Raw genomic sequence first — 22,226 nt, forward strand, 5'->3', positions numbered from 1 at the left:
TTTCTACAAAACTTAAGTAGAGCAACCAGATTATTTAGAAGATCTATTACAGGAAAACTGAAAAAAGTGGTTATTAGAGGTTGGATGGCTATAGGGAGGTAGAGTTATTTCAGGATAAAGCCTGGGATGGAAGTTTGGGGCAGTTGTATGGGGAGTTGTGTGCTGGAGTTCTAGGTTGAGGGCTATCATTCAAATTTAAGTTTTTCCTTTTGTGATACTTGAACAACATAGTAAAGATGATGTTCAGTCGAAAGTTACCAAAAACGGATTCTGTGCGACAGACAGGGAACTCGATCAGCATATTGGTGTATTGATGGGTAACCATGGGATACAACTGTTACACTGATTTACTTGCTATATGACAGGTCATTTTAAGGGCCTATATATCAGTTTCCTGTGTGACTTTCTGTGTGTAGCCCGCTGTCTTTCTGTGTGGACACATTTATTGGTGCTTTGTCACTCTTGTATGTTTGGGAGATAAGAGAGAAGTGGTATACATAGGGCTTTGCTTTGCAGGTGAAAAATATCACACAGACTGTTTTTGTTACGCTGCAAGTTTTTCATTGGAGAGTTATTGATTTATTTTAATCAGTGACAGTTTAATTTCTATTTAAAAAAGTATATGACAGGTTCCTCAGATGTATTCTAAATAAAACCACACACTCACAGCTGGCTGTGATAATGGATATTTTCTGGAAAAAGTTTGGTAAAAACATTCTCTTCTCTTGTTTAGATATAGAAATATTTCAGGAACTTGTAGAGTGAAGTTATTAGTGAACAGATTACTTTACCTTGTAGATCAAAGATCTATGATATAAACCGTTTTTGTTGCAATGAACATGCACTGCAAGTTTTTCAAAGTCATCATAATGTCACAGCTAGTTATACTGTTAGTAGAGCTACAACTGACAAATAGGAGACTTTTCTTTTGAGGTTTTATCAACATGGAATACGAAAAGATTATTACCAGGTTTAGAAGAAAATATCTAGCTATGTAAGCAAAGTGAGTAACAGCTTAGCTTTGGGTACCCATATGTCCCATTGTCACCAGAACTTTGAATTTAGTTTCATTGCTGCAATGTCATGTTTGATTTCAGAAGCAGATATCATGTTCAACTTGTGTGATCATGAATTACGAAGGAAGATTTAGATCATTTAAACATTTTATTCCTACAGAGAGCTGCTGTTGTGTGTCACACGTTTTCACCATTTTAGCTAACTTTGATTTGCTTCCTTTTATTTGTTATGCTGATCAGGACCTAGTTCATTTACTAGTGGTGGTGAGTACAGCGACCAGAGTATTAGACATGCTTCTTAACCTACGGAGGATACTCAAATCCTCAATGATAAAGACTTCTGTTTGCACCTCACCCAAACATTTACATGGTCAAAAAGTGTATCATATGGGGGTATGAAGTAAGACATTTCCATACGATTTATTGGGTGGTAGCTGGTGCAAGTAGAAGTTTTGCCATGACAACTTGAACCAAATGCACTTAATTCATATGCTTAAATTAAAAATCCAATTATAAGAAAATTCATCTTACCAAAATATTCATGTAGTTTAAAATATCAAATTTTGATGAAATTCATCTTACTAAAAAGTTAATTTATATGAAGGTTGCTAAGCAACATGTTTGTGACCGGATATAAAAAATATATGGTGATTATACATGAGTGCATTTACATTTGTGTAAGTTTGTAGTAATATAGAACCATGTCCTGTCTTACTGTAAACACTTCCAGTTGTCACAGAGACACTGGCCTCTATAATCTTGATAACAGAACTATATGTAGTTGATAAGAGCCTTATAGTTACAGCAATCACCTGTTCTGCAATGCACCTGCAAATTAGTTGCATGCTTCATACATGTTCGTACCTTTTCCTCTGGGTTGATTGACATGTTCCCGCAGTATATTTAGTACGATTTAGACTATGATTAGATTATGCATGTATCCCAATGCTAATATATATATCCCATTATGGTATATAGTGAATAGGCCTATAGGTAGCACACTACAGTAAGACAGCCTGGCCATGGGCAATTTTTTTGTTAAGCAAATAACTCCTGTATTATGATATGCATAAAAAATGAAAAAAATAAATGTACACTATAATTGGTATATTCAGTATGAAGAAGTACATACAGGCATCACATTTGTTAAAACAAAAATTAATAAATTGATTCCGGATTTTAAATTTCCGGATTTTCCGCAAGTGTGTTTACACAGGAAATTTAGTTTTGCCTACAGCGAAAAATGGATGCCCACAGTAAAGGTGAGATAGCGGAAAAACTTAATTTACAACATATGTCAAAACAAGATTAATTCTGTCTTTGGGATAGAGATATTTAACTTTAAATAGGTTTCAGAAAAAAAATTGTGTAGAGAATTGTGCTATTTTGGGTCAAATATCATAATATTTTGCAATTTTTGAGCATTTTTTAAGCTGTTACCATGGTATTCACAGCTCTAAAAATCACAGAAAATATCAGTTAACTTATCCTTCAGAGCTGTATTAAAATTGCAAATGTTGTACAGATTACAAATATATATACTTTATTAGAGTTTATATGTAGGGTTAACTGGCAATGTTTACATATCTAAGACATGTGTCATATTTTTCAAAATTGGGCATTTTTACTGTACACTGCTACCTAAATATTCAATATATTTTTAGAACCCTTTAGCATAATTTAGAATAAAAAATCATAAAAATATATATAGTAGTATAAAGTATATATATGTACCAGTATATACATGTTTTCATCATTCTATGAAATATTTCTGACCTAAAACTCAACTTATAGAAACTGCTATCATCATTTCAACTTTTGTGACTTGAAATGTGCAAATTAAGTTTGCTGTCACTAGATTTGAAATGCTGGTTACAACAGGTGTAGTTTATAGTTGTAGAGGAAAAGGGAATTATTTTCCCATAGCCTGAAATTATGACTGTAGTATAAGTTAAGTCTGATATAGAAAGTGTTCATTTCAGCCCCTACTACCACTACTACTACTAGCTTGAGTGATGGTGACCCCCCGGTCTTTACAGGTAGTCAGTGCACACCAATATGGATGTTTGACCAGCACACAATATGTTGTAGCCAGTTTGCATGCATGCATTATGTGACAATAATATATTTGTCACACGTATATTTGTTGTTATTTTAATTTACACATAATCAAAACTTAAAATTTTTAGGTTATGACATATTTTTATTTCTGCATGTTCATACTTATTCGTACAGAGGACCTTTACATGCCCCTGTTAATCCATTCAGAATTGCCGAGTTAGTACCTATATATTGGTGCTTAAATAATTCCAACTTGTTTATCAGATTTACTAACCATAATGCGTGATGCAGTATCATTTTCAGTGCTGGAGAATAAGCCTATGAATGATTAATCAGAGAATTCTGACTAAATTTTTGATACATGAAGCTTTATTATGCAATTTTAAAGTGAAGATTTACCATACAATCTCTGTGCTTTATAGATGCTATTTCAAGTAGATTTGTCTGTATGATCTTCACTCTGTGATGATCTATAGTGATTTGTCTGTATGGTCTTCACTCTGTGACGATCTATAGTGATTTGTCTGTATGGTCTTCACTCTGTGATGATCTATAGCGATTTGTCGGTATGGTCTTCACTCTGTGATGATCTATAGCGATTTGTCTGTATGGTCTTCACTCTGTGATGATCTATAGCGATTTGTCGGTATGGTCTTCACTCTGTGATGATCTATAGCGATTTGTCTGTATGGTCTTCACTCTGTGACGATCTATAGCGATTTGTACAGACAGCTTCATACTATATTCAGCAGGCTAGAGTCAAGGTAAAGTGAATGCTGAATACCACAGCTAATGATGGCTTTATTCATAATGGGTTTTGGGACAGGATCTGACCATATATGGAGATTTATCATCCCAATGTTACAAGTGGTGGGGATACAGTGTGCCTGATGTTTAGTTACCACTTCATTTGACCTTTACACTTTTGTTGTCAATATCTATCCCAGATATAGGGAGATCACACCAAATCAAATCTGTGTTGTTTAAACCAAAATTATATCACCACAACCTATATTTAGTCATTCTAGGAATGTCATATACCCAAGCACCACTCTTGGGATCAGACTATCCTATGGTCAGTTTTTGACCACCATATTTCCAGGGATTTGTCGTGGAAGGACTTGATCCTTCCATGTCACAGGAACATAACGTGTCAGTGTATGGTTGAGGTGTTAGTGAGGTGAAGAAGTCCATCAGCTTGAATTCATTTTTCTATTACATGCCATAAATCCCCAAACAACCTTAAAATATATTAATTATAAAGTTCAAAGGTCATGATCAACTGCTACAATTTTTTAACAAGTAACTATATATAGATATTAAAGTGCTATAGATCAACTCAGCATGATTTTTGAATAACGTAATAGTTAAAAGTTCACTGGTTATAATCTGTCCGAAGTTCCTAAATGGTAGATAGAAATGTGGTTGTTGATAAGCTAGCTGGTGGGGGCTGATGTGTGATATAAAATGCCACTATTTGTTACAGATCAAATTAACCTTATATAAAGGTGTAAATTATCTAAGAATAGAAATCAGTATACAGAAAGTAAATGGTGAGACCTTGGGAGATCCTGGGAGACCCTACAAGACCCTGAGAGACCCTGAGATACCCTGGGAGACCCTGAGATACCCTGGGAGACCCAACAAGACCCTGGTAGACACTGGGAGTCATATGAGACCCTGGGGGACCTTGGAGACCATGGGAGAACCTACAAGACCCTATGAGACCTTTGGGAGACCCTACAAGACCATGAGAGACCATATGAGACCTTGGGAGACCCAACAGGACCCTGTTAGATACTGGAAGTCCTGTGAGACCCTAGGAGACCCTATAAGGCCCTGGGAGACCACGGGAGACCTCAGAGACTCTCAGGGGACTGACTTTTTAAATGAGGGTTGATTGACCATTGTTAAAGTAGAGAAGACCATGAATTATATACCAAAAATTGCAGTTAGAATTTCTAATAAGGCTGTCATGGCGTCATTATTGATTTGTATTGATAAGTGCTGGATCCTGTTTTTATTCCTCCATAATAATTGGAGCACCTGAAGTCCTGGAGGGGTGTTGTTGCCCAGGTAAACCGTGAAAACAATGACTGTAGATAAGTGATGTTTATGGGAAGGAAATATCATTTGTGCTATATCTGGCCAGATACCAGAACTCTTCAGCCACCAGAACTGTCTGGCTGCTAATGTTGTAGAATGTAAGGCCTCTCGTTAATGTTACCTGAACACTGATGGAGGTTGACATCATCAATTGTCATACCTTTAACTGTTGTAAGTACTGAGTAACATCTCTATGGCAATATTTGTATTTGTATGTATGTACTGATTTGTCTTCATATACTGCTGATATATATATCTATATCTATATCTATACATGTATTAAACAGTTATAAACAGCAGCAACAATTCTCACCTGTATGATAATTTAATTAGCACTACAACATACTCTCTGTGGCATGCACAAATCTTATTAATGTTAGTACATTTGTAATGTTAAATTGAGCAGTTATCATAATTCAGTACATTGGACGTATTGGAAAGCTGATATACATTGTACTGTTACATGCATGTTTGTTGTCAGTCAGTGAATGGGTAGATGTTTGTCGATATTCAGCATGCATTTTATTTCGTAGACTTTTCATGGAAGTTTTTTTAGCTTTGTTCACGGATGAATTAAAGACTTAAAACGTTTTTGTTTATGTTATTTAACATTATCTGTTATTTTTTATAGTATTTGAAAAATTAAATGTGTAAAATTTTCATCAAAATCTCATTTTCTAATAAGCAATATTAGAACGGTTATGTAAAATTTGTAAAGTTTCATGTAGATCTACCTCAACACTTTGTCACCGTTAACATGTTTTGTATCCATATAGTGGGAGCAGATGACGAGAATGAAGACCGCCACACAGGAGGGATTGGATTGGACGATATCGAGGATAGATTTGTCAAGAATGACACTGTTGTTTCTTCTGTATTTGGCATCCAGAAAAATGAAACCAAACGGATGTCAACTGCAAGCAATCGATCCCTTATTGATTACTTCGCTAAACTTGGCAGATCAAAAAATCCTACGGAGATGATAGATCTGGACTTCGTGGAAACATTGCTGAAAAGTGGTGCCCAGATAAATTGTACAGACAAACATGGCCAATCACTCCTACACGAGGTTAGTGCAATTATCTTTCTGAAAAAAATTATCTTGACAGGAACGCCTGGCATCATCCAACGGTTTATATTGGAAGTCATAACTTCTGGTTCTTACATCAACTATGATATTTACATACAATGTACATTTATTTTTACTATTTTCATAAATCTGTTTATTTATCTTATAAAGTTAGACAGTTGTGTAGATTCCATATTTAATTAAACTTTGCCTCATTCTAACTCAGCTTTTAGAGTTGGCTCATCACTAAGATAAGCTGACATTTTAGGTTAGAAAAATACAAATGTAGATTGATGCTTCTAAATTAGACCCCATTTGTTTGATATAGGTAGCCCGAACTTGGCATGTAGATGTGGCCAAGTTTCTCATACAGCAAAAAGCTGATGTAAACTTGGCCGACAAGTATGGCCGCACACCTCTTCATGTGGCTGCAGCTGTCGACTACCCCGCAATGGTGAACTTACTGATAGAAAATGATGGTAGGTTCTGTTTAAGGACTTTTACATATGAAATAAAATATAAGACATAGACATCTAAAAAAAAAAAAAAAAAAGATATGTTCATTTGTATTACTACTGACATTCCTTCAAAATTTTATCAAGTTTTACTAAAACATATAATAAAAAATATCTTAATGTAATATTAATTAGGTGAAGATTTTGTTTGTAATCCTAATATACATATATTTGTACAGTGAAATGTTCACATTGTTCCCCATTTCTATTTACACAGCTGATATTCATGCCAAAACTAAGGTTGAGAATCAAACCCCTGTCCATTTCGCGGCTAAAAATGATGCATGTGAATCTCTGAAGGCCTTGATCAACCAGAACGCCAATTATGATACAGACTTGGACTACAAAGGGAGAACACCTCTCCACCTTGCAGCAGAGCTTGGTAAGTCTTTGGTGTTGTCTTAGATTGACAGGAAAGAATTCAACATTTTTTCCAAAATTGATATAAATTGCAGTGGTTGAAATATTTCAAAACATGGATAAGGATGTTCTCAAAATTATTTTGCATTGTTTTGAAAACAAAATATTGTAATGTTAATCAAATATTTTGCAGGATTATTTTGAATGATGATATATTATTGTTTTAGAAGATAAAATAAACCAGTCCGTTATACATATGCGACATTATTTTACCAATAGTTGTTATTTGTTGACAGACCGGAGTGAGAGTGCCCGTCTGCTCCTCGACAAGAAAGCAAGGGTAGGCAACTCTGACCTGAAGGGAAACAAGATCCTGTCCTGGATGATCAACAAGATGCCTCCTGTGGTTAGTATGTCTCATGAGATTATCATATAGCTTGGAATGTACCACTTACTTGTAATACTACATATGGAGTTTGATACTGGACCGAGAAGGTCCACCTAGCCATGCCCATGTCCATCCCAGGGGACTGACTGGCCCTTTGGACGTACCAGATGGATAGGACTGGAGACACCAGACCTCCGGCCTCCTCACGTCCTCTAAACACCACACCCACACTGTCCCACAGGGTAAACCGACCAACAAATGTCATCCTAATTTAGCTGTTTTGTTGTTGTGGGCGGGAAGTTCCACCTACGCTGACTTTACTGTCTGCCACTTAATTTATACTGACAGGAAAAACTTTCCTTTTATAAAAAAACGTGGATTACATCACTATCCACAATTACACCACTTTCCACCATTACATCACTACCCACAATTACATCACTTCCCGCAATTACATTATTTCTCACAATTCATCACTACCCACAATTACGTCACTATCCACAATTACATCATTTCCCACATTTCATCACTACCCACAATTACGTCACTACCCACAAATACGTCACTACACACAATTACGTTGCTACCACAATTACACCACTTTCCACAATTACATCACCATCCACAATCACATCACTACCCACAATTCCTCTGGCCTGTTTCTGGTATAAACAAAGTGTGATATAGTGGAACATGTTTTCAGTCACAGATTACCGACCTGAGATCTGAATGTTCAAACAGTTTTCTGTTTAGTGAAATTCCATAAAATACCAAAACTATCATGAAAATTGTCTTTTTATAGGCATATGATGCTTTGTCCCAGTACCACTCTACAGACCGCCCCAACAGGACGCAGTACCTCTACCTCCACTTACTGGTACAGGACAGGGGTAGGTTATTACTGCATAGCTTCTGTTAAATATTAAATATTTTAAAATCTTTTTAGGGTTATTATATCTTATCTTTGATGTGTCTGTATATACCAACTTCTTTGTAAAGATTAAATGATTCTACAAGTATGTGTAAACAAGAAATTAGCTGAAAACCATGATTGAAATTATTTTGATGTACTGTATATTGCAAACTATCAATGCTTATATTTAACCCTTTTTAATACACTTATCCCACAGCTATTGATCCTAATGGTGATACGCAGATTCCTGTAAGTATAGTATATCTACATGTAACCGACAACACATTTGATGTAGCTTATTAATAGTTTTTTTTTCCTGAAAAATCAAAATCTAAAGACTAAAGGTTTGGTCACTCATAAATATTTGTCCAGGGATCTCTCTTGAATAGATGATGTCTTTGAGAGTCGTAGGGTTTATTATCTTGACATGTAGTTAATTAATTTTGAAAGAGTTTTGCCCTTTGTTTAGTCTGGCCTGCATGGTCACATGTAGACAAATTTCTTTAAAACTTGGTAGGTTTTGTTATAATGACATCTCATTATTGATTTATTTTGGGACATTTTGATTAACAATTCTACATTTTAGTGCAGAATATGTCACTTTGACAGAGGTCTGTTGAATCATTTCTTTCTACAGTAGTGAAAACCATGAAATCTAAGAATATCAAAATAAATGAAATCACATTTGATAGTAATAACACATCCTAATTTACAATGTTTTTTTTTACTAGTGTACTTTAACTCCATAATCAACTCGGTAGTTATTGATGAATTCATACATTTCACCATTTAAAAACATATACATTTTTTAACATCCTGTTTCTTTTTTCTTGCAGCTACAAGTCGCTGTCAACTATAAACAGTATGATTTGCTAATGCATCTTGTGTTCTCCAGACTCATCAGCCTCATGTGGTGTCGATTCGCAAGGTAACGCCCTATTGACTGTTGTCATAGGCAGACTATAGTTATCTATACAGACAGACTATAGTTATCTATACAGACAGACTATAGTTATCTATACAGACAGACTATAGTTATCTATACAGACAGACTATAGTTATCTATACCAGGTAGTTATCTATACAGACAGACTATAGTTATCTATACAGACAGACTATAGTTATCTATACAGACAGACTATAGTTATCTATACAGACATACTATAGTTATCTATACAGACAGACTATAGTTATCTATACAGACATACTATAGTTATCTATACAGACATACTATAGTTATCTATACAGACAGACTATAGTTATCTATACAGACATACTATAGTTATCTATACAGACATACTATAGTTATCTATACAGACAGACTATAGTTATCTATACAGACAGACTATAGTTATCTATACAGACAGACTATAGTTATCTATACAGACAGACTATAGTTATCTATACAGACAGATTATAGTTATCTATACAGACAGATTATAGTTATCTATACAGACAGACTATAGTTATCTATACAGACAGACTATAGTTATCTATACAGACAGACTATAGTTATCTATACAGACAGACTATAGTTATCTATACATACAGACTATAGTTATCTATACAGACAGACTATACTATAGTTATCTATACAGACATACTATAGTTATCTATACAGACAGACTATAGTTATCTATACAGACAGACTATAGTTATCTATACAGACAGACTATAGTTATCTATATCTATACAGACAGACTATAGTTATATATACAGACATACTATAGTTATCTATACAGACAGACTATAGTTATCTATACAGGCAGACTATAGTTATCTATACAGACAGACTATAGTTATCTATATAGACAGACTATAGTTATCTATACAGACAGACTATAGTTATCTATACAGACATACTATAGTTATCTATACAGACAGACTATAGTTATCTATACAGACATACTATAGTTATCTATACAGACAGACTATAGTTATCTATACAGACAGACTATAGTTATCTATACAGACAGACTATAGTTATCTATACAGACAGACTATAGTGACTATAGTTATCTATACAGACATACTATAGTTATCTATACAGACAGACTATAGTTATCTATACAGACAGACTATAGTTATCTATACAGACAGACTATAGTTATCTATACAGACATACTATAGTTATCTACACAGACAGACTATAGTTATCTTAAACAGACATGACTATAGTTGATCTACACAGACAGACTATAGTTATCTATACAGACAGACTATAGTTATCTATACAGACATACTATAGTTATCTATACAGACTATAGTTATCTATACAGACATACTATAGTTATCTATACAGACAGACTATAGTTATCTATACAGACATACTATAGTTATCTATACAGACAGACTATAGTTATCTATACAGACAGACTATAGTTATCTATACAGACAGACTATAGTTATCTATACAGACAGACTATAGTTATCTATACAGACAGACTATAGTTATCTATACAGACAGACTATAGTTATCTATACAGACAGACTATAGTTATCTATACAGACAGACTATAGTTATCTATACAGAGACTATACCGGGTAGTTATCTATACAGACAGACTATAGTTATCTATACAGACAGACTATAGTTATCTATACAGACAGACTTGAAAGTCTTTGTCAAGGTACATCAAAAAGCAGCATAACTCTCTAGGTCCGTCATTCATTTCATAAACAACTCTTGTTTATGTTTAAGTCATGATAATTGAAAGTGGTCATGGTTTTGTGACAAGGCCAATGACTTTCTTTTTGTTGACAATGACACCTAATTACGATTATTATAATTAAACTTGATCATATTGAGAAAAATTCATGAAAACTCTACAACTGATAATGCAATTAAAATTAATATTAAGAATAATTTAGAGTTTATATTCTGCTAATTCACAGCAACATAGCGGTTCACAAATTATCATCCATTGGTTATTTGGTGTCTTTCTCAATTCCCCGGGGAGCATAAGCAGCCACTGTCATTTCAGCACTCTCAGCTTACACATGAAATTTCTTGCACTGCCTTACCATATACTCGTTTACAGCTGAGTCGACTGGAACACAACTGAGTGAAGTATCTTGTTCAGGGATACAACACAGCACCTGTATGCGGGACTCAAACTAGCGACTCTCTGGTCACGTACCCTGTGTCGTACCACCACACTAACATGATAATAAGAGCATGTTTTCTTTGTGTTATAGATGGCGTGCCTATGTCCAGTTCTTCCTCAACTTAGTGTACATCTTACTATGGTCAGTGCTGGGTGTTATGGTGGAGTACAACGAACGTCATCACTACATTCTGCCAGACCATTGGTGGAGGATAGTACTTCTGGTCAGTATTGTTAGCTCACCAGTTACGAGTAACCGAGAGCTAATGCTGTCACCCCGGCGTCGGCGTCGGCGTCCCACCCAAAAACTTTTAAGTTTTTGGAGTAAGTTTTTGGAAAGCTTGTAAGTCCAAAAGTATACACCTCCTACCCTTCTAATTTGGTTTATACATCCATTAGAGGTCTAGGAGTGATATTATGGCAAAATAATGCAGACAAAAATTGTGATTTTTTCGCATTTTACCATTTTGTGCACTTAACTTTTTTGGCACCAAAACTCACTTTAAAGTTTTTGGAGTAAGTTTTTGGAAAGCTTGTAAGTCCAAAAGTATACACCTCGTGCCCTTCTAAATTGGTTTATACATTTATTAGAGGTCTATTAGTGATGTTATGGCAAAATTATGCAGAAAAAAAATGTGATTTTTTCACATTTTACCATTTTGTGGACTTAACTTTTTTGTCACCAAAACTCACTTTAAAGTTTTGGGAGTAAGTCCAAAAGTATACACCTATCACCCTTCTAATTTGGTTTATACATTCATTAGAGATCCAGGAGTGATGCTGTGGCAAATCATGCAGAAAAAAATGGGCATTTTCGCATTTTACCATTTTGAGGACTTTGACACAAAAACTCACTTAAGATTTTGGGGGTTTAAGTTTTGAAAAGCTTGTAAGTCCACACCCTTCTTATTTGGTTTATACATCCATTAGAGGTCTAGGAGCGATATTATGTGACATACAATTTCTAAATGACATGCTTATACATACATAAAAAATGAATGCATAGTGTGCTTGCTGCCGCCGGTGAGCTTTCGCAGTCGTTGATTGCACTTGTTTTAATACTGTTACACAACCTAACAAAGTCTACTCGTTGTTGTCAGCCTTATCTCTCACATGTTGACATTGTCACACTATTGTGTGGCAATGCAATAGTGTGACAATGCAATATTGATTTTGCGTATGAAACCTTTATAATAAATATAATCAGCATGTTATTGTTGGGAGAGTGATGAATACTTTATTGTGATTTATGTTTATTTGTAGGTGGCAGCCGTTGCTTTCACCATTTACCAGGTTGTAGAGGAAATCAATGAATACAGACATTCTGTTCGGCGACACAAGGTAACATTTTTATCTCTGTATATGAACAATCTGTTAGACAACAAAAGGTAATATTTTTAGCTCACCTGTCCAACAAGAGGCCTAAGGACTTGATATTGGGCCTGTAGCATGCTGGGGTGATGGGCTACCAAGTTTGTTCAAATGAATGACCTTAATCTTAATTTAAGGTCACGTAGGTCAAATAGGCTAAAATCTTTTAACAACTTCTTCTTGATAACCAAAAGGCCCAGAGACCCAATATTTGATCTGTAGCATGCTTGGGTGAAGGGCTACCAAGTTCATTCAAATAAATGACCTTGAACTTCATTCAAGGTCACAGGGGTCAAATAGGCTAAATTCTTCAAATCACTTGTCAATAACCAAGAGGCCAATGGACTTGATATTAGGTCTGTAGCATAGCTATAATTTTTGTCCACATGTCTTTATTCTTACACAGACAAATAAAATCCAATCAGTCTTATAAGGTAGAAAATTACATGCATGGTTTCCATGCCAACAGATTACCCGGTACTTTGAAATTGCTTTCAGTCAAAAGATGAAAGGGCAAGGTCACTTTTTTAACACCAGTTTTCACACGTCTATCAGCAATTGAGTTACGTTTTTCACAATTGAATGCAAAATTCATATAATTTTAAGTCATAAGGTCAAAGGATCAGACCATTTGATTTATTATGAATAAAATACATTATATGTATATGTATATCTATGCATAACTTTTATAACTGGGCAACAGCATCAACTACTTTATCGCTCTTGTTTGTTGACACTTATAAAGTTATCTTTAATCAATAAACATAAGTTTAATCAATTATAAATGATTTGTTCTTAACAGGCATGGGAAAACAGAAGAATGAAAGATATAGAGCAAGATTTAGAGTTTTGTCACCCACGCTGGCCTGAGGAAGAACTCTTTCTGAAATCTGAGCTCAGAGATTTGGATAAAATGTCTCCAAAATATTTTAAAGATTATTGGTGAGTGATGTTTTATTGAGACTGCTACTGTTTTAGTAAAGGTTTTAGAATGTGTGTTTGAACTTTTTTGTTAGATATTCCTTAAAAGATACCTTACTGATTCTTAAAAATTATCTATTGTTTTATATTCTAAAGTCAGTAAGGAGAGTATTCAGCAAAGATAATAAGTTGTGTAATATTTTCCACTGTAAATATGTATTTGACTGAATCTGCTATGTCATATTGTCCATTGTAGGAATGTATTTGGCTGGATCTGCTATGTCATATTGTCCATTGTAGGAATGTATTTGGCTGGATCTGCTGTGTAATATTTTCCATTGTAGGAATGTATGTGACTGGATCTGTTATGTAACATTGTCCATTGTAGGAATGTATTTGACTGGGTCTGCTATGTAATATTGTCCATTGTAGGAATGTATTTGACTGGATCTGCTATGTCATATTGTCCATTGTAGGAATGTATTTGACTGGGTCTGCTATGTAATATTGTCCATTGTAGGAATGTATTTGACTGGATCTGCTATATAATATTTTCCATTGTAGGAATGTATTTGACTGGATCTGCTATGTAACATTGTCCATTGTAGGAATGTATTTGACTGGATCTGTTATGTAACATTGTCCATTGTAGGAATGTATTTGACTGGGTCTGCTATGGATTCCTGTTCTTTGTGATAATTACACATCTGGTCGATATCATTCACCACTCGGAGAACCTGGCCCGTTTACACATCAGTGTGATGGCCATAACCATCATTTTGTTGTGGGTTAGACTGGCCAAGTCTGCTCGTCCCTTCTCACTCATAGGTAAGTTAGTCTACTCGTCCCTTCTCACTCATAGGTAAGTTAGTCTACTCGTCCCTTCTCACTCATTGGTAAGTTAGTCTACTCGTCCCTTCTCACTCATAGGTAAGTTAGTCTACTCGTCCCTTCTCACTCATAGGTAAGTTAGTCTGCTCGTCCCTTCTCACTCATAGGTAAGTTAGTCTGCTCGTCCCTTCTCACTCATAGGTAAGTTAGTCTGCTCGTCCCTTCTCACTCATAGGTTAGTTAGTCTACTCGTCCCTTCTCACTCATAGGTTAGTTAGTCTGCTCGTCCCTTCTCACTCATAGGTTAGTTAGTCTGCTCGTCCCTTCTCACTCATAGGTAAGTTAGTCTGCTCGTCCCTTCTCACTCATAGGTTAGTTAGTCTGCTCGTCCCTTCTCACTCATAGGTAAGTTAGTCTGCTCATCCCTTCTCACTCATAGGTAAGTTAGTCTGCTCGTCCCTTCTCACTATAGGTAAGTTAATATCATATTAGTACATGATGTTAGAGTGGTCGGGTGGCACAGTGGTAACACACTTACCTTTTACCTATAGTAGTATAGGTGGCCAGGGTTCAATCCCCAGTTTGGGTGTAAAAGGTTTATAGTCACCTGCATGACCTTATGGGTTTTCTTTGGGTACTCCAGATTCTCCTACACTAAGATCCCTTGTGTGCAATTGCGATAAAACAGAGTTTACATGAGATAATTATTTTCTGATTAACTATAACCTAATTACAATGCATCTGGTACTTAAACAATTCAAATTAATATATGATTTTTTGTAAAATTACTTAATAAAATTTTACAGTACTTTTAATTATTCCGGTTAATTGTACATGTATATATGTAGTTTTTTTTTTTTTTTTTTCTTCCTTCTTTTCAAATCTCATAGCAACTAAATACTGTCATTTGTATATTTAATCTAAAATTAGCAAGATTATCAGTATTTGTATGTAAGAAATATGTAGAAAGAATGAGTTATTTCCCTTTATTTTATATTTATTGATGGAATCATTTGTAATGAGCTCATCCAAATTACACTTCAAATCTAATAACACAGTTTTGTATATTCCAAATCTGATGGTTTTATTGTGTATCATGACTCTAATTCAAGAAAATATGATAAATAGTAGTATAATTGAAACTTTATATTTCAAAAGACTTTATTTAATATTCAATATTATTCCAGTATTTATAACAGTTGTCTATATTATTGTGTATGCAAGTGGAAGTGGAATTATTGTGTATGCAAGATGAGTGTTGAATGGTAGTCCTATTGCATTAGGAAATTGTATTGTAAATTAAAATGTTGATCTTGAATAAAAAAAAAAGATTATAAAAAAAAAAAAAAAAAAGAGATCATTATTTTACTTGTGATTGCCTCTGGATTACCAACACAGCATTTTTATAACATTCTCATTTTTCTGTTTTGCCTAGGGCCTTTCATTGTGATCCTCAGCCACATGCTCAATGATCTGTTGAGGTTTGCTTTCCTCTATCTCGAGTTTTTCCTGCCATATGGTAAGTATGACTGGTTATATTCTGGTAATCTTCAGCTAAGTCAGTGCTAACCTTTACCACCAGTTTTAAATCTGTCGTACAAATTAAATCATTTAAGTTTGCCGAGGCATTTGCATATTGCATATTCAGATTTTATGATGGAAGCTAGCCTGGTTGAGTAAAATATTGAACTAAGAGACAAGTTTCTTGAAATATCAAAATAAAGCAAATTTGAGATACTTTTTTTATCACATTAGTCATAAAAGAGATTTTAAAGGACAAAATTAAAAGGAAGCATCCATTTTGTTATGCTAAAAATGTATAATCTTTAAAATTTTATATTTATACTTTAGATATTTTATTTCACTTTTGAGATAATATAATAAGAGGTTTTTGCTTTATTCAGTATTTGTCTTTTGAAGGTAGAGTATACTTTCATTGAATTTATTGTGTGTCATTTGAATGTAAAGCTTATTTTCTCTGATTTCAGTGTGTGCCTTTTGGATGATATTTGGAGGTACACGTGTAGCGTATGCAGACCGACATGATCCTAATGCCAACGCCACCATTACTGTAGCTGGTTTCGAGGATTTTAATGCTGTCCTTTTTACGATGTTCCGTCTAACACTGGTGGATGAATACCAATACGATGTTAGTACAGCTTGTGGGCGTTACTTTAGAATTTAACTACGTATACTTTTATCTGTTGTTCTGTCATTTATCTTGACTATAAACACCACAGCCAAGCTGTTCAATGCTCATAGTTAACATTTCCTACATCTTTTGCTGTCTCGTTTAGGTCAATTTTTGTTTAATTTACACAGAAATAAGTCATGTATTTTACAACGATGTGATCGTTAAGACGGCCATATGCATTTTCATTATGTAAATGTCTATAATTATAACAAGGTAATGAACATGTGACCAATGTCGTTTTCAGTCTTACAAATAACTCCTAATGGTAAAAATAGATATTTCCACACTGTGACACATTAAGTAATAGAGAAGCATTGTTTCAAGATAAATTTAATTTTTCAGCTCAGTTAGTGTTTTTTTTTTATACAATGATGATATTTGTTCACAGGATTTGAAATTGATTGACCCAGTCATGACAGACATTTTGGTTGGAACATGGCTGGCCTTGTCGGCCATTATCTGTCTCAACCTGTTCATCGCTCTCCTATCTGATACCTTCCAGAGGTGAGAATTAGTTCTATACTTGAGGATTCAGTGTGGGTAATGATAGCATTGTCAGTAGTAAATTACCATTACTGTGGTATGAGGTTATGTATCCGATATTTGACAGAAAGTAGAGACACCGGGGATATTTCATTTGAACTTCATTCTTTGTGTTGTGCTTACTTGTATAGAGTATATGACAATTCATTGTTCTGAGTGTTGTGTATTGGTCATCTTGAGGTTTCTTGTAACAATACACTTTTTTGTGATTTTAATTTCAGAGTGTATGACAATGCTCAAGCTAATGCTATCATGCAGAAGGCCATAACATGTCTAAACTTCTGGGATGGAATGTCAACGAAATCACGAAATCAATTCTTAGACTATATTGGGAAGAATTGTTCTCCTCTCCAGGAATATTATGATGATGACATGACAGAAGAGGGTGAGGAAGACATGAAAAAAGTCACCATACAGATAAAGGTATGATACTTCACCATACAAATAAAGGTATGATACTTCACCATACAGATAAAGGTATGATACTTCACCATACATATAAAGGTATGATACTTCACTATACAGATAAAGGTATGATACTTCACCATACAAATCAAGGTATGATACTTCACCATACAGATAAAGGTATGATACTTCACCATACAAATAAAGGTATGATACTTCACCATACAGATAAAGGTATGATACTTCACCATACAAATCAAGGTATGATACTTCACCATACAAATCAAGGTATGATACTTCACCATACAAATAAAGGTATGATACTTCACCATACAGATAAAGGTATGATACTTCACCATACAAATCAAGGTATGATACTTCACCATACAAATCAAGGTATGATACTTCACCATACAAATCAAGGTATGATACTTCACCATACAAATCAAGGTATGATACTTCACCATACAAATAAAGGTATGATACTTCACCATACAAATCAAGGTATGATACTTCACCATACAAATAAGGTATGATACTTCACCATACAAATAAGGGTATGATTATTCATCATACAAATCAAGGTATGATACTTCACCACACAAATTAAGATATGATCATTCATCATACAAATAAGGTATGATACTTCACCATACAATACAAGGTATGATACTTCACCACTACAAATTAAGGTATGATACTTCACCATACAAATAAGGTATGATACTTCACCATACAAATCAAGGGTATGATTATTCACCATACAATAAGGTATAATACTTCACCATACAAATCAAGGTATGATTATTCATCATACAAATAAGGGTATGATTATTCATCATACATACAAAGGTATGATACTTCACCACACAAATTAAGGTATGATTATTCATCATACAAATAAGGGTATGATCATTCACCATACAAATCAAAGTATGATTATTCACCATATAAATAAGGGTATAATACTTCACCATACAAATCAAGGTATGATTATTCCACACAACGTTATATATGATACTTCGCCATACAAATCAAGGTAGATCGAATCTATCAATGTACTGATCAATGTGGAATTGCACAAACTGTGGGGCAGCAGTGGCCGAGTGGTTAAGGTGTCCCGACACTTTACCACTAGCCCTCCACCTCTGGGTTGTGAGTTCGAAACCTACGTGGGGCAGTTGCCAGGTACTGACCGTAGGCCGGTGGTTTTTCTCCGGGTACTCTGGCTTTCCTCCACCTCCAAAACCTGGCACGTCCTTAAATGACCCTGGCTGTTAATAGGACGTTAAACAAAAACAAACCAAACCACAAACTGTGTTGATGAATGGTTTCAGTTATTGATCAGATACTTAATCATTTTCTTTAATTCTTTTTATTACACAGGAGGACTTAGATGACTTTAGAGAAATGTTTGCTCTGAAATTCTTTTCCGGAAGTTCAGATAAAAGCTTAGAGGTAAGTGGTACATTGTTGTGTTGGATGTTCATGATATCTTTACACAAACACAGGTCTGGTTTAATTCATTTGTAATAACATTTGCTCCATTTTGAATCCTACTTGGCCATGCTTTTATTCTGATAATATTATTACAAAATTATTGGGACCAGGATATTGAATGTCTCAGCCCTGTAACATAGTAGGATTCAGATTTACTGGTAAACCATACATATTATAAAAAAAAAGGTACTTTTTTTTATCTAGGACTTGTAAGTTTAAAATTTTAAGTGATCAGTCTTTTTTTCCCCTAGGATTTGTAGGTTTAAAATTTTGAGTGATTGGTCTTTTTCCTAGGAAATGTGGGACTAAAATTTTGTGTGATCAGTCTTTTTCTCCCCTAGACTCGTAGGGTTAAAATTTTATGTTCCTTGTCAGATACCCCTAAAGTCTCCACTTTTTCACAGGGGTCTCCAGATTTCTTCACTAATGTTGGCAATCTCCCATGCAAAATTTTTGTCTCAATATTGAGATGTTTTGAAAATATTGTTTTCAATTAAGTATTTATGCTTTTGTCTTTAACTGTGTTAAGTTGATCAAAGCTCATAAAACTGTAAAATGTTGTTTAGAAAAAACAAAAACAAAATCATATAAAAAAGCTTTGAAAGCCTTTCCATACTTGTGGTCACCAAGACCTCTTGACAAGTATGTTATCAGAGAGACAACAAATGCAGGCAAATATTTGTATACATTTTAGAGATATAAATGTAGAGTAGATGTTATCCCTAAACACATTCAAACCTGTCTTACAATAAAGGTTGCTCAGGGAAGTGGTGGCCTCAACAGGAATGTGACTTTTATATAATGAATTGGGGAGCAAATCAGGGCCGCCTTTATACACAGGTATACATATATAGCCATTAGGGCAGATTCAAGGAATTTTTATGGCTTTTCTGGTACTTACAGGGTAAAGATGACAACTGAGGGTCTGGTGACCACTAAAATTCTACAGAGTGAGGTTGAGAATCTACAGATTGGTCTGCAAGAACTGAAGGACTCCCAGAAGAAAATGCAACATAAGGTGACACAGGATATGAACACCATCAAGACCTTACTCCTCCAGATGGCTGGCGGAGGAGGCGGGAACTTCGTTGAGACAGAAGGTAGAGTTAGTGAGGATGTCTAGGGGGGGAGATCATCTGGTAGGGATGGAAGGTTAAGTTAGTGAGGATGTCTAGGGGGAGATCATCTGGTAGGGATGGAAGGTTAAGTTAGTGAGGATGTCTAGGGGGGAGATCATCTGGTAGGGATGGAAGGTTAAGTTAGTGAGGATGTCTAAGGGGGAGGTCATCTGGTAGGGATGGAAGGTTAAGTTAGTGAGGATGTCTAGGGGGAGATCATCTGGTTCCAAAGCAACCAAGAAAACATCAAAAGTTGATACACATTGACAAAGAATATATCCGGTTATCAAATTCTTTGAAATACTTCTTCTACTGTAGGAATGAAAGGATTTTGTATAAACAAAGGGTCTGGCCTCCTGGGGAACCTGAGGGATGTGCCAGTAGGGGAATATATACCAGATTCTTTATAATTCTTTTTCTATTACAGGGGAATGACAGGATTTGATCCACATATTAGCTGAAACATATTTGGGACAAGTGGAATACTTATATATAATTAAACATTGGGTCTGGCCTTCCAAGGGCTGGAGAGATGGGAAATATTGCAAATTTTTCAAAATCCTTCTTTTATTTAAATGCCAGTATTCTGTCCCAAATTTGGTGTTTACCATCCAATCCATGGGTAAATAGAAAAGTATTTGTAATGTATCTTAAATGAGTGTTTTCTCATTATCACTGAAATACCAGGTAGATTATACAGGCTCTCTGGGTTTAAATGTGGAATAAGAGTTTCTTAAAAAGATTGTCATTTATACTGTCATATAAATCTATATGGGTACGTTACAGGACTGTTGGAGATGGGAGATGAAGACATGGCCACTCCTTCTTCAACATTAACAGACGGCAGGTAAACAATCCTACAGTGAAGCATTATTACACAGGGCAGGTCTGAAATAGAGACAGACTTCTACAGACTTTAAATTCAAATTATTTCTAACCATGTCCTTTCCACATTCAGTCAGAACATGCACTGTCTGTTTAAACAAAAATCGAATCAAGTTTGACACAAATGTTTGGTGTGATACAGACAATATTTCTAAAATATAGAAATTCCTTCTCTTTCATTCAGAAACTTATTAACACAAGTGTCATTAATGGAATGTCAAAGATTCTCTTCAAGCCTTTCCCCTACTATAATGCTTATATTTGAACGATTAACATAGTTATGTTTTATCCTGTTGCCTAGGAGACATAGAGAAAAGTCAGCAGACAAGAAGAAGAAAAAGAAAAGGCACCACAAAGACACTGAGGCACCAAGTAAGGCAGTCAGAGATAACAATACCTAAGGTCAGACAGGATGGTCATCCTAAAATTAGCCATGCTAAATAGCTCTCTTTAATTGATATTTCAGCAAGAATGTTTCAAAACTGACAAACGTTGAACAATTTTGTGCCGTTTCTTCCGTATCAATGTACATGTACATACCTGTAGTTAATTTAAAATTAAATTGAGTTTGTATTTTGAATTCAGAGAGTCGACAAACCTGACCCATTTAATTAATATTAAGAATTTGACATTGGAATATGCTTGATACTACATTTCTACAAAAACTATTCAATGTTGTTTTGTTTTTAGGTCACCTGAGACGAAGTCTCAAGTGACCTATTCTAATCGCCTTTTGTCTGTCGTCGTGCGTCGTGCGTCCGTAAACTTTTTACATTTTCGACTTCTTCTCCAAAACCACTGAACAAAATTCAATGAAATTTGGCAAAAAGTTTCTATGGCTGAAGGTCAACCAAAATTGTGAATTATATGGTCACCACCCCCCAGGGGCCTGAGGGGTGGGGCCAAAAAGGGTCAAATTGACT

The 22,226-nt window shown here is 34.9% G+C and overlaps 1 protein-coding gene across 6 annotated transcripts in view; it reads left to right on the forward strand.

Annotated features, from left to right (window-relative positions):
• The window catches only part of LOC117325651 (transient receptor potential cation channel subfamily V member 6-like), a 34,067-nt gene extending 12,430 nt beyond the window's left edge, over positions 1–21,637 (forward strand). For 3 of the 6 annotated variants that reach the window (XM_033882040.1, XM_033882041.1, XM_033882043.1), the window contains 20 exons: positions 1,257–1,280; positions 5,960–6,252; positions 6,581–6,731; positions 6,985–7,149; positions 7,424–7,533; positions 8,318–8,405; positions 8,646–8,677; positions 9,265–9,356; positions 11,627–11,759; positions 12,799–12,876; positions 13,709–13,848; positions 14,480–14,655; positions 16,094–16,177; positions 16,647–16,807; positions 17,241–17,356; positions 17,617–17,818; positions 19,187–19,258; positions 20,204–20,400; positions 21,205–21,265; positions 21,605–21,637. In XM_033882040.1, the coding sequence (XP_033737931.1) occupies positions 1,257–1,280; positions 5,960–6,252; positions 6,581–6,731; positions 6,985–7,149; positions 7,424–7,533; positions 8,318–8,405; positions 8,646–8,677; positions 9,265–9,356; positions 11,627–11,759; positions 12,799–12,876; positions 13,709–13,848; positions 14,480–14,655; positions 16,094–16,177; positions 16,647–16,807; positions 17,241–17,356; positions 17,617–17,818; positions 19,187–19,258; positions 20,204–20,221 (2,135 nt within the window). In that variant the 3' untranslated portion in view covers positions 20,222–20,400; positions 21,205–21,265; positions 21,605–21,637. The remainder of the gene's footprint in view (positions 1–1,256; positions 1,281–5,959; positions 6,253–6,580; positions 6,732–6,984; positions 7,150–7,423; positions 7,534–8,317; positions 8,406–8,645; positions 8,678–9,264; positions 9,357–11,626; positions 11,760–12,798; positions 12,877–13,708; positions 13,849–14,479; positions 14,656–16,093; positions 16,178–16,646; positions 16,808–17,240; positions 17,357–17,616; positions 17,819–19,186; positions 19,259–20,203; positions 20,401–21,204; positions 21,266–21,604) is intronic. The other 3 variants (XM_033882044.1, XM_033882042.1, XM_033882045.1) reach the window with 1 other exon arrangement.
• The last annotated feature ends 589 nt before the right edge of the window (positions 21,638–22,226 follow it).

This window comes from Pecten maximus, chromosome 4, assembly GCF_902652985.1.
Source record: "Pecten maximus chromosome 4, xPecMax1.1, whole genome shotgun sequence".
Classification (NCBI taxonomy): Eukaryota; Metazoa; Mollusca; class Bivalvia; order Pectinida; family Pectinidae; genus Pecten; species Pecten maximus.